Consider the following 13,919-nt stretch of genomic DNA (forward strand, 5'->3'; position numbering starts at 1 on the left):
GACATTCACTTGTATTAACTGTCCCAAAACCAGGAAAAGATCTCTCTCTCTCTCTCTCTCTCTCTCTCTCTCTCTCTCTCTCTCTCTCTCACACACACACACACAATGAATTTTCATCCAATTCCTTAATCAGTTGTCTAGGAAGGACAACCAGTTAAGGAATTTGAAAAAAAATAATACTCAGGCACTTCCTCTGGAGGCTCAAGAGATCTGCATTATATTTCATGATTAGAGCAGAAACAAGTTAGTATTAAGCAGAAATTGCTACTTCTATATGTTACAAAAGTGTAGCATTATTTAATTATAGCAAAATATCACCACCTGAGACTTTACTATATTTTTATATTTGATAGTATGAACCAGATCTGTAGTGCTCAATACATTCTACATTGATATCAATATTTGTAAAATAAGAGAATTTTACCTCGATATAATATGTAGAACACTTCCATATGATACTTTCCAGCAATTAAAATGAAAAAATTGAAAATCATACATAACAGTAAAAAATAATTAAAAATTAAATAGATTAATTAAAAGAAATTTAATGAAAAAAATGCAAAACGATTTTCCTTCCTGAAGCTGACAACACTTTTCGACCGTATGTCGTGATCACAGGAATGAAAATTACCGAATAGGGATGAACATGAAACTTAAATAGGGATTATTTGTCTTCGCGCATGTGCATAAAAACCCATGAATCGGAGAAGATATGGCCGGCGAACATTAACAGAATTTTTGTGTAATTTAATTTCGACAGTTTCTGCAATTAATAGGCTGGTATAATTACATTGGGCACTAAGTATTTTGGCCTCGTTAAATAAAAAAAATGTTTTTTGTTGATGTCATGAAAGGCTAATTCTGATGCTGTTGAACGAGAAGCACAAACTGAGGCCGCGTAGAACCTTGGTACAACAAGTTCCAATCACCGCAAGAAATGTTGTATACTAGGTCATTTATTTGTGTTGCGAACGAGGAAATGATTGAGCGATTTTTCAGTATAGTGTGTAGTTTCCATATTGGCCTGGCCGCAATTTTAAATTCGGTATCTTTAAAGAATCTGTTAAGCTGTTTGTGCCACTGTTCAACATATGGGACAGAAATAAAGTATTTTTTAATATTACGATTGTTGGTCGAAGTAGTATTTTGTATCCTATCCCTAGCTTGTATCCTAATTCGGTTTATTGTAGTAAGAGGATAACCCCTGTTTAGGAATCTGCTGGTTAATATTTCTATTTCTAAGCCCAAAGCAGATTCCATCGTTGAATATTTATAGGCATTTAGAAATTGATTAAAGATAATAGATCTCTTGTAGGAGAATGGGTGATAGCTGTTATAATGTAGAAGCATGCCAGTGTTTGTAGGTTTACGATAGACGTTAAATTGAATTTTATTTGAGTCCCGAGTAAGTGTGAAATTTAGAAAATTTAATGACTTTGAATCCGTATCCTCCCTTTCCAATGTAAATTTGAGTCTAGAGTGAATATTATTAAACGAATGTAAAATGTCTTGGATAGTGCTACAATCAGCAATAACTAGAACATCGTCTAAATACCTCCAATAGTATGTAATACGGGTTAGAAAAAGCGTCAAATGTATACGCTCAATCGTTGAGAAATATATCTCCAATATTAAGCCAATCAAGCTCAATCCCATCAGCAAACCAAAAATTTGTTAGTGACAATTGGGCCTGGAGTACTGGAGTCCATAGTTTCAAATACAGATATATACAGTTATACCCAGATATTTATTAACAAATAAAGTACAAATAAAATAAAATATAAGTACAAAAACCAGTAGCTTTCGGAACACGTGTCCCTTTATCAACTGATAAGTTAATATAAAATTTGAATACACTACAAGCAAAGTGTGGCACGTTAATCATGCGTCATTGTTGTAGCACGGACGTGTGCTGCCTTACGCCAGTGATCATCCATCAATAAAACGGTTGTCTCTAGGATGGGATGCAGACGCATGCCTTTCTGGTGATTTAATGCCTTAGGGTTGTTTATTATGTTTAGTGACTCTAGCCATAGGCGGTGGCGAAAGTGTCGCACGTGGTCCACTATCTCAAAGTCGCGCTTGGGGTCAAGATCGTGGTTGGTAGCCCAAAAATGTTCTGCGAGCATGGACTGGTCAGTTTCGGCAAGCCGGATTGCTCTGTCATGTTCCGTGAGGCGATCCTGGAGACGTCTCGATGTCTCACCTACGTAGCAACTGTTACAGGCCTTACAGGTGATACGGTACACTACATTGCTGCGTAAGACAGGTGTGACAGGGGTCTTCACACTGGAGACAAGTGAACGTAGGTTCCTACCGGGTAATTGTACACATTTGATGTTGTAACTTCTAAGGATCTTCGAGATACGTCCTGACACTCCTGGATAGTACGGAATGTAGGCGGACGATATGCCGACTTGCTTCGGAGGTCTTGGGTTGAATGTAAGTTCTTCTGCCTGTAACAAGCATCTGTTTAGTACATGGGATGGATAACCACATCTGGATAGGTCCGCCTTCACACGGGAGATCTCGTTACGTCTAATTGTGTCGGTGCTGGAATGGCTCCAGGCCCTGGAGAATAGGGTGCGGGCAGTGCTATTGAGATGGCTTGGAGCGTGGCCGGACCCGTAGTTGGTGAATTGACCGCACCACATGGGTTTGCGGTATACTGAGGTCTCTAGACGTGGGCCTACGCGATGCACTAGTACGTCCAGAAACGGGAGCGAACCATTCACCTCTGATTCTACGGTAAACTTGATGACATTGGATAGGGAGTTGAGGTGTTCTAGTAGTACCGTTTCAGAACCACGTGGTATTATGGTAAAAATATCGTCGACGTATCTATGGGTTCTGGTGTATCTGCTCCTCTAGATCTTCCATGGCGATGTTAGCTACTACGGAACTGACAGGGGCACCCATAGCAGTGCCATGTACTTGTTTGTAGAGTGAGTCTTCAAAGGTGAAGATGCTGCTAGAGAGGCATAGGTTGAGGGCGGTACAGATGTCATCAGTGGATAGTGACGTCCTGGATTGGAGGCTTAAGTCGCTCTCAAGGAGCCTTCTGGCGCAGTGCACGGCCTGTTGGACGGGAATCGAGGTGAATAAAGAGACCACGTCAAATGATGCCATGACAGAGTTGTCAGGGATTGAAATGTCCTTAATGATGTTAATGAATTCACTGCTGTTTTTAACGGTGTGAGATGTATTACCTATAAGAGGCGAGGGGAGGCTCGCGATGTGTTTGGACAGTTCATACATTGGGGCACTGCAGCAAGACACTATAGGTCTGAGAGGAATACCCGGTTTATGGATCTTTGGTAATCCGTAAAATTGCGGTAGTTGGCAGCCAGCGTATGAACTGTCCAAACACATCGCGAGCCTCCTCTCGCCTCTTATAGGTAATACATCTCACACCGTTAAAAACAGCAGTGAATTCATTAACATCATTAAGGACATTTCAATCCCTGACAACTCTGTCATGGCATCATTTGACGTGGTCTCTTTATTCACCTCGATTCCCGTCCAACAGGCCGTGCACTGCGCCAGAAGGCTCCTTGAGAGCGACTTAAGCCTCCAATCCAGGACGTTGCTATCCACTGATGACATCTGTACCGCCCTCAACCTATGCCTCTCTAGCAGCATCTTCACCTTTGAAGACTCACTCTACAAACAAGTACATGGCACTGCTATGGGTGCCCCTGTCAGTTCCGTAGTAGCTAACATCGCCATGGAAGATCTAGAGGAGCAGATACACCAGAACCCACCTACACCTATTACAATGTGGTGTAGATACGTCGACGATATTTTTACCATAATACCACGTGGTTCTGAAACGGTACTACTAGAACACCTCAACTCCCTATCCAATTTCATCGAGTTTACCGTAGAATCAGAGGTGAACGGTTCGCTCCCATTTCTGGACGTACTAGTGCATCGCGTAGGCCCACGTCTAGAGACCTCAGTATACCGCAAACCCATGTGGTGCGGTCAATTCACCAACTACGGGTCCGGCCACGCTCCAAGCCATCTCAATAGCACTGCCCGCACCCTATTCTCCAGGGCCTGGAGCCATTCCAGCACCGACACAATTAGATGTAACGAGATCTCCCGTGTGAAGGCGGACCTAACCAGATGCGGTTATCCATCCCATGTACTAAACAGATGCTTGTTACAGGCAGAAGAACTTACATTCAACCCAAGACCTCCGAAGCAAGTCGGCATATCGTCCGCCTACATTCCGTACTATCCAGGAGTGTCAGGACGTATCTCGAAGATCCTTAGAAGTTACAACATCAAATGTGTACAATTACCCGGTAGGAACCTACGTTCACTTGTCTCCAGTGTGAAGACCCCTGTCACACCTGTCTTACGCAGCAATGTAGTGTACCGTATCACCTGTAAGGCCTGTAACAGTTGCTATGTAGGTGAGACATCGAGACGTCTCCAGGATCGCCTCACGGAACACGACAGAGCAATCCGGCTTGCCGAAACTGACCAGTCCGTGCTCGCAGAACATTTTTGGGCTACCAACCACGATCTTGACCCCAAGCGCGACTTTGAGATAGTGGACCACACGCGACACTTTCGCCACTTCCTATGGCTAGAGTCACTAAACATAATAAACAACCCTAAGGCATTAAATCGCCAGAAAGGCATGCGTCTGCATCCCATCCTAGAGACAACCGTTTTATTGGTGGATGATCACTGGCGTAAGGCAGCACACGTCCGTGCTACAACAATGACGCATGATTAATGTGCCACACTTTGCTTGTAGTGTATTCAAATTTTATATTAACTTATCAGTTGATAAAGGGACACGTGTTCCGAAAGCTACTGGTTTTTGTACTTTTATTTTATTTGTACTTTATTTGTTAATAAATATCTGGGTATAACTGTATATATCTGTATTCAAAAATTTGTTTGTATACTTTGTCTCGAAAGGTGATATAGTTGGCCTCAATTAAGAGTTTAATTAAGTGAAAAATTTCTTTAATAGGATGCTTCGTATAATTAATCAGTATAGAATTATTATTTAACATATCCAAAATAATATGTAATGTGTATTCAACCTATACATTCATATATAACAAGGTAACATCTAGTGACAAAAATTATCATTATCGCCAAGCCTACAGTCCTTAAGGTTATTAAATAATGTATCGTATTTCTTAATCCCAAATTGTATCGCCTGTCTAAAGGGTTTTATAATGCTATATACGTGTGTGGCCAAGGATGAAAATGCAGAGTTTCTGTAGGAAACAATAGGCCAAATAGGAAATCCGGTCTTGTGTAAATTTACCTGACTGAAAAGTTCAGGAATATTGTATGTTCTGGCCTTCAATTCCTTTAACTGAGCCATAGTAATGTAGTAATTTTTTCAATACGTGGTTAACGTTTTATTCTATTGATTGACCAAATTGGTAAATAGTGCCGGGTCTACTTAAAGATAAGTGGAAGTATCTGAAACAACTGAATTTAACTTATTAATATAATCGTGTTTATTGAGTATTACAACTGTATCTCCTTTATCTGCCCTCTGTATAATAATGTTTTTATTTTCCAGAAGTTCACATAGAACTGAACTGCCAAGTGTATTCAATTTAGGAGGTCGCATTTCTTTTATGTTATTCACCACCTGGTTAACTTGTTGAATAAATAAATCTTTTTGTGGAACATTAAGAAGTCCAAATTCAATATCAATTACGCGCTGTTTTTAGGTAGTTTTCGAGGTCTCAACAACTCAAATTTACATTGGAAAGGGAGGATATGGATACAATGTCATTAAATTTTCTAAATTTCACGCTTACTCGGGACTCAAATAAAATCCAATTTAACATCTATCGTAAACCTACAAACACCGGCATGCTTCTACATTATAACAGCTATCACCTGTACTCCTACAAGAGATCTATTATCTTTAATCAATTTCTGAGTGCCTATAAATATTCAACGATGGAATCTGCTTTGGGCTCAGAAATAGAAATATTAACCAGCAGATTCTTAAACATGAGTTATCCCCTTGCTACAATAAACCGAATTAGGGTACAAGCGAGGGATGGGATACAAAATACTACTTCGACCAACAATCGTAATATTAAAAAATACTTTATTTCTGTCCCATATGTTGAACAGTGGCACAAACAGCTTAACATATTCTTTAAAGATACCGAATTTAAAATTGTGGCCAAGCCAATATGGAAACTACAAACTACGTTGTGGCCAAGCCAATACGGAAACTATACTGAAAAATCACTCAGTCCTTTCCTCGTTTGCAACACAAATAAATGACCTGGTATACAACATTTCTTGCGTTGATTGCAACTCGTTGTACCAAGGTTCCTCTGAATTCATTTTCCTCTGAATTTTCATGTTAATCAACACGTGGCCTCAGTTTGTGCTTCTCGTTCAACAGCATCAGAATTAGCCTTTCATGCCATCAACGAAAAACATACTTTTTTATTTGACGAGGCCAAAATACTTAGTGTCCAACGTAATTATACCAGACTATTAATTGCAGAAACTGTCCAGCCATTTTATGTGCACACGCGAAGACAAATGATCCCTATTTAAGTTTCATGCTCACATCTATTCGGTAATTTTCATTCCTGTGATCACGATATACAGTCGAAAAGTGTTGTCAGCTTCAGGAAGAAAAATCGTTTTGCATTTTTTTCGTTAAATTTCTTTTAATTAATCTGTATAATTTTTAATTGCATTAGATTGATTTTTGTGTTCAATTGATTTTTGATTATTTTTTACTGTTTTTTTTTTTTTTTTTTTTATTACTCCAAAACAGCCGAAGCCTTACAGAGGAGGAATTTTTCAGCAGCAGTATAGTAATCATTCTATTTACAATCTGTACACAATGTCAAGTATCAATATACAATTTCAAATATACAAGGTAATTTACAACATATACAATGCATATCATATGTTACAAGCGATTTGCATTTGAGCAAAGCTGTGGTAACAGAGAAATATGTTTTACTAAGCATTTGTCGTTTTCTTTTCTTGATAGTTAACAAAAAGTAGTTGCACTGATTGATTTGTGTTATTATAATCTTATGGTTATCCCTATGTTTTTTTTTTTTTTTTTTTTGTCAATCACTTTTTAAACTTAAAGCTAAGTAAACCTATCTTTATAGTATTATTATTGTTGTTATTATTAAATTAGTCATTTATTTTCATTCTCTATTAATTTGATTGTAATACCTTTGTAGCTCTTTTTTGATATTAATGTTTTCATTTAGGATATCAATGTTGGATTCATTCAGCAATTTTGTAGTTCTGTTGAAGTAATGGAATCTGAGTTGATCAGTTCTGAATGGCTCTTGTGCCAGCATATTTTGTCTTCTCAAGACTCTTGGAGGACAGCTGAAGTTTATGAGGTAGAGCAGCTCGGGGGCATCCAACTTTCCAGCCACAAGATGCATTAAGAATTTGCAGTCTGCCGCAGCTCTTCTTTGGTATAGTGGTACAATCCCGAAGTGAATGCACCATTCATCGTAGGATTTTGTGTTCAATTCCAACCTAGATTTGTACACCAGGAATCTGACTATGGATTTCTGAATACGTTCCAGTTGTTTTATAAGAATTTTAGTGTGAGGATTCCAGATTTGTGAGGCATATTCTAGAATTGGGTTGATTATCATCATGCAAGCTGTTTTTATGAGCTGTACATTGGTGAAATCGAAGCAGATTCTTTTAACCAGTCCAAGAGATTTGGAGGCCTTAGCTGTAGTTTTATTTACATGTTTGTTGAAGTTTCCCTTCTCAGAAAACCATACTCCCAAATCTGAAACCTCATGTATTCTCAATAGCTGATGATTATTAGCTTTATAGGGATAATTAATCTTGTGTTTCTTGTGATAGTCTGCGACAGACATGGTGCAGCATTTGTTTAAGTTTAATGTTAGACCATTGTTTGTGATCCATCGGGTGATGGTGTCTAGTCCATTTTCCAGTGATTCACAGTCTTGTGTTGTTTTGATGGTTTTGTAAATTTTCAAGTCATCTGCATATGAGAGCACTTTGATGTCAACATGTTGCATACCATCTTGTATGTCATTAATATATACAGCAAAGAGTAGTGGCCCCAGAGGAGAACCCTGTGGGACTCCCCTTTGTATATGGAAAGTGGAAGAGAATTTTCCTTCAAAATATACTCTGCTTTTCCTATTTTCAAGGAAGTTAGACATGAGTGATAAGGCATTACTTGATAAACCTATGTACTTTAATTTGAGGCAAAGCAACTTGTGTGGTACTGAATCAAAGGCTTTCTGTAGGTCCAGGTATATAATGTCTATCTGATTGTTATTGTCAAGGCTAAGTTTTATGTCATGTTCTATGGAGAGTAGGTTAGTCACTGTTGATCTGCCCATTAGGAAGCCATGATGAATGTGGCTGTATTTATTTTTCATGAAGGAGCAGAGTTGAGAGTAAAGGAGGTTCTCAATAATCTTGCTTAGGGGGTTAGATTTGTGTATGGGTCGAAATGAGGAAGGTGTGTCTTTAGCCCCTTTTTTAAAAAGAGGGGTGATAGTGGTTTCCTTTAATATTCCGGGGAGTGACCCCTTATTGAAAATGGCTTTGATCAGATGTATAAGATGTTGTTGCAATACAACAAAGCAGTGTTTCCAGAGTGCCATGGGGAAACTGCCGGTGTTTGTGTCATAACTTAATTTAAATTTGTTGAGGGTATTCAATAAAATCCCTGAATTGACTTCAAATTGTGTCAGGGTATCACTGAAATCTGTGGAGAGAGTGGTGTTATCAAGCTTACTACTGTGATCAACTTTTTCAGTATATAGTTCACTGTAGAAATTTGCAAATTCATCTGATTGAATGGTCTCCATTTTGTTCATGTTTTTGTGTTTTTTATAACCCATTTTCCAATGCTTCCAGAATGGACCCATATCATGCCTGTTTAGCATTGCGTTCTGTAGGTTAGCTAAGTGATTTTGATAGGCCAAATTGATATTGTTTTTTATTTGCCTTCTTAGAATGGAGAACTGAATGTAAATGTCATGTCTCTGTGTTTTTTTGAAATTGATGAACATTTGTTGTTTTTTCTTGAGTAATTGAATGATTTCTTTTGTGAACCACATAGGAAATTTATTAGTGTTTGCCTTTGCATGGCTCTTGGGTGTATAGTTTTTGATAATTAGGTCTAAGTTGTTGTACAGCATATCCAGACTGTTATGTAAGATTTTCGATTTTTTCGTTTTAATTGCTGGAGAGTATCATATGGAAGTGTTCTACATATTATATTGAGGTAAACTTCTATTTTTACATATATTTTTATATGAATTGCCCTTATTGAGAGAAAGCATAAGTTGAGAGGGGGAGGTCTTCCTCATAATGAAGTCAAGATATTCTATAATCATTACCTTTAATATTACCTTCTTAAAGTATATCCTTAATGAGAAATTTAAAACTGCAAGAAAACTAATTTTTTTTTTTTTTTTTGTTTGTAATTATATTTTAGGCTGAACTGAATGAGCTAGTGAAAAGGGTAACTGAACAAATTAATAGTTATGTTCAGAAAACTGGTGCCCGCAAGAAAGTTCCAAAAAAGAAGCCACCTGTACCAGAAAAGTAAATGTATTCAATGTTTATAGTAACTGCAATATTTAAAAAAAAAGAAAGAAAGAAAAGAGAGGAATAAAAATTCAGTGTACCATTACTGTACAGTGATATGGAATATGAGCTTTCCATTATCAGAATATTCGTTTCTAGTATGTTGTATGTAGTATATGTCCTGTTATTGCTTCACTATAGCAATGTCCAAATTGTATTATAGCATACTAAACCGTGTTAATAATTGTTTCCAAAGGCATACGTGCTACAGATTTTTGCCTGTATTAATTGTGCCATTCCATGTTGCTAACCTTCATAGACATGATATTATTTAAAGGAAAATCAATCATATTAGGTTGCCATTATTATGAATTAAATAGCTGTTCATGCAGCTTCCTACACAACATTAACAGCATTTTTCTTTTCTTTTTTGTATCATATCATTGTGTATATCTGTATATTTACTCAGCCATATATTTGCTTTCTTTTATAACAAAAGATGCTGTAATTAAGTTAGTTAATTTTATTTAATGTTAATATTAATGTAGCTAAATATACGGTTAATCTCTAATTTCTTATATGCAAATGTACGTTTTCTGTTTGCTTGCTTTTTTTTTTTTTTTTTTTTCTCTCATGTTTTATATATTAGGCTTCAAAATAAGTTAAACCTTTTAGTATTTTGTGTGTACAAAGGAATATAACATGTCATTTACCAGCCCTGTTTATATCTATATACATTAATCTTTTGGTTTTATTCAAAAAGACTTGTCATTTAATATTTTATTTATAATTATCATATTTTATATGTTGTGCATTATGTTTTTTCTAATTTTATAACTGATACAAACAGTGAGGTGATGTTATTAGTATTCATGTTTTGCCTGTTTGATAAAATATCTCTCTATATTTTGATAGATATACGTAAAATTAAAAATTTTTATGTCACTACCTGCAGTAGGTAGCAAATTGGATAAAACCAGACAGCTATTAAAACAACTAAAAATCAACAAGTAAGGAAGTGAAGTTTTCTAGGCCATTATTCTCCTCAGTATTGCTCTCCTGATGTTTTGCTTTATTATATAAAAACTGTTTAGGAAACTTCAATAGGGAAAACAAAATGTGCCACTTCTAAATGTGGAAAAGGAAGTACTGTATAACAAAAATTAACTGCTATTACAAACTGAGTAATCATTATATTAACGGCAATTGAACTTAAAAAATTGTTCTGATTAAAATTGATTTGTTGGTTGAACAAGAAAAATTAGTATGTGTAATAGTCAGCAAAAGGATATAACAAAATATCAGTTAAATGAATCCTTTCTATATAAACTAGTTTTCCAATAATTGGCTTGTTAAATATGTTGCATTAATTGTTCCTGTCTTTATTATAAAATCACATTCCAGCTAATCTGTAACCAGGCACACCAGCGATTTTCTTTTCTTTTTTTTTTTTTTTTTCACACATACACAATGGGGTAAAAAGCTACCCAATTTATAACCCTAAAAATCAGCAAGAAAGAAAAGAATTCAGAAGTGTTCACTTTTTTATGCCACCATTATTTTCATTTTTTTTTTTTTTTTTTTTTTTTCAGCACAATTGTGAACAACCCATTGTTTTTATATTAAAAACATATTTAATTATATTTTGAAAACAAAACACCTCTGCAGTGCTTTCGACATATTTTTATCTTCTGTTATTTGAAAATATTATCATCATTGTTATCTTTGATTGCAAGTGACAAAATTTCGATTAAAAAACCAAACACACTTCAAAAATTGGACATCAGCAAGACTCTTCCATGATGCAAAGCCAGAAAGTGTGATAACTGGATGCATCTTAATGCATTAAGAGCACATGCTTCACTTATTGGATGCGAGAGGTGTATGCGTGCTAATTTTAAATTCATGTTTATCAGCATGCACATATAATTATTGAGATCAGGCTTAACTTGGTCTGGCATTTTTACCTTTTGTATGATAAATTACCAAATATTTCCTGAATTTTCAATTGCAAAATCAAAGAAAACACTTTTGTTGAAAATGAGAGCTATATGGACTGAGTACATGAAGAATAGGATGTCACTGAAGGTCTCGAAGGCCCTACACAATTTCCTCCATGTTAAGTAGCAGCTGTACTTTCTTTCACAGTTGATAGGATTCTGATTAAAATTGATTTGTTGGTTGAACAAGAAAAATTAATCAGCAAAAGGATATAACAAAATATCAATTAAATGAATCCTTTCTATATAAACTAGTTTTCCAATAATTGGCTTGTTAAATATGTTGCATTAATTGTTCCTATCTTTATTATAAAATCACATTCCAGCTGAATGCTGCTTTGACATATCTATATCAGAATTATGATAGTGACATTCATCTCAGGAGTGTGAGTGCTCTTGCACTCACACTCTTTGAGTGGACAGGGGTTCAAGCCCATGACTGCTAAATATAATTAACATTTGTATTGATGATTTATTGTGAACTCCACTGACCTGGTGGTTGTGCCGGAGTGTAAACAAGAACATAATGCAGCTAATGATTTGAACATCACTCATGCAGAACAGTTTCAGTACCATTTGTTAGTAATTTTCATTTTAGTATCTAGCTTTTAGCCTTCAGAAAATATGTGCAGGTTTGTATATGCAAATATGGATATTTACTCTGAATATTCAAATTTACTTTCCAGCTGCATACCTATTTTTCTTATAAACAGTGACTGCTCATTAGGTAATTTGTTTCTGCTGTAGCCTATACTTGTAATCACTGGATGCCTGCAATTTGCATACCAGGAGAGTAAGTTCCACTTTCAGCTGAGATATCTAGCAGAGCTGTTCTGGGATGAAAAGAGAGAAAATTTTTTAATTGTTTTCTCTAGGAATCATGAACTTCATTCCAGGATTTTCATAAACAGGAATATTGGTTTATCAATTAGATGATAGCTTTCGGAGGTCTCTCATTCCTGTCAACTTGCTTTGGGCATGGAAGTGACAATTGTTGCATCTGTGTGGCCATCAATTCTGTGGTTCCTGAAATCTAACTTCTTGGACTTAGCCACAGACCTTAAAATCATTCTGCAGAGCAGTATCTCACTTGGCAATTATTGACTTTTCCCTTCTCCCCTTTATGAAAATGGTTAGTTACTCTTTTTTTTTTTTTTTTTAATCTGGCTATGCATAATATCACAGGAAATGCTTTGTGTGTGCTAGTTGCATAGAGGGAAAGAAAGTTAAGTTGAAATTTAGCATTTTGATAGACAATTTTCATGCTTATTTTGTGGTGTTATAGAGGCAAATTTAGGTGATTTGGAAAATTGATAGTTTGAGTCTGATGAGGTGGGGGGATACAGAGACTAATAGTTTAATGATAGCATTAAGCAGAGATGGAATTAATTCTTACATTGCTTTTATTAGAACATGCAATATTCTGGTTAAGTGAGGGGGAAGAAGTCAACATGGGCAGAGAAAACAGTCGTTGCTTTCAAAGGAAACACAAGAGCCTGTCCTCATGCATCTTTCTGCATGGTGGATCACCACAAGCAGAAGGTACTAGTCACCTAGAATAACTCTCAATCTCACGGGAAGTATTCTTGGTGACTGTTCCAGAAAAAAGGGGAATATCTTATACAATAACAATACACAGAATGTGTACGTAAAGGACAGACATGATGGAAAGTAGGTGGGGTGGAGAAGAGTTATGCTTTTGGTTAAGAAGCACAACAATTCTAAAACAGTATAAACCAGAAGACCTAGGTTGATAGACTGTCTCTGCACACCAAAGTACAACAGCAATTCAAATAAGTGTCTAAATAAACAATCAAAGATTCTTGGATTGAAATAATTGCTCCTTAAAAAATCCAACAAAACGGGCTGCTACCACAATGCTATAAAGTAAGAAAAGAGAGTCTCTCCCACTGCCTGTATATAATGTAACATTTGTGTAAAGATAGTATCTATACAGTGGTGTGCATTGATAAATGCACATGAGCATTTTGTTGCAAATGCAGTAGGATTGAGAATTTAGCAAAGATAAGTAAACAATTCCCCAAAAATGGCACTGCCTTGACTCTTTTTTTTTTTTTTTTTTTTTGTTAGTTGTTGGCGCATCAGCTTCTGTGGCCATAATACACCTCCCAAAGATTTTACATTTTACTGTGATCCAAGCCCGAGGCGGGATTCGAACCCGTGACCTTTGGGTTGCCAGGCAGGAACTTTACCCACCTGGCTAGCCCGGTCGGTGCCTTGACTCTAGGAATGAAAAATGTGTACTCACATCATCACAGAAAAATTTGCAACCTTGCTAGAAGTACAGCTAAATGGTAATCTCTGCACAGAAGGGACAGT

At 36.4% G+C, this 13,919-nt stretch overlaps 1 protein-coding gene across 1 annotated transcript in view; it reads left to right on the forward strand.

Annotated features, from left to right (window-relative positions):
* LOC150078915 (uncharacterized) overlaps positions 1 to 9,601 on the forward strand; it is a 508,023-nt gene extending 498,422 nt beyond the window's left edge. The window contains exon 21 of the mRNA XM_090382884.1: positions 9,488 to 9,601. Coding sequence (XP_090239010.1) covers positions 9,488 to 9,601 — 114 coding nt within the window. The remainder of the gene's footprint in view (positions 1 to 9,487) is intronic.
* Positions 9,602 to 13,919: the final 4,318 nt, after the last annotated feature.

Source organism: Mastigoproctus giganteus, chromosome 10 (assembly GCF_048544385.1).
Source record: "Mastigoproctus giganteus isolate SK-2022 chromosome 10, ASM4854438v1, whole genome shotgun sequence".
NCBI classification, from domain to species: Eukaryota; Metazoa; Arthropoda; class Arachnida; order Uropygi; family Thelyphonidae; genus Mastigoproctus; species Mastigoproctus giganteus.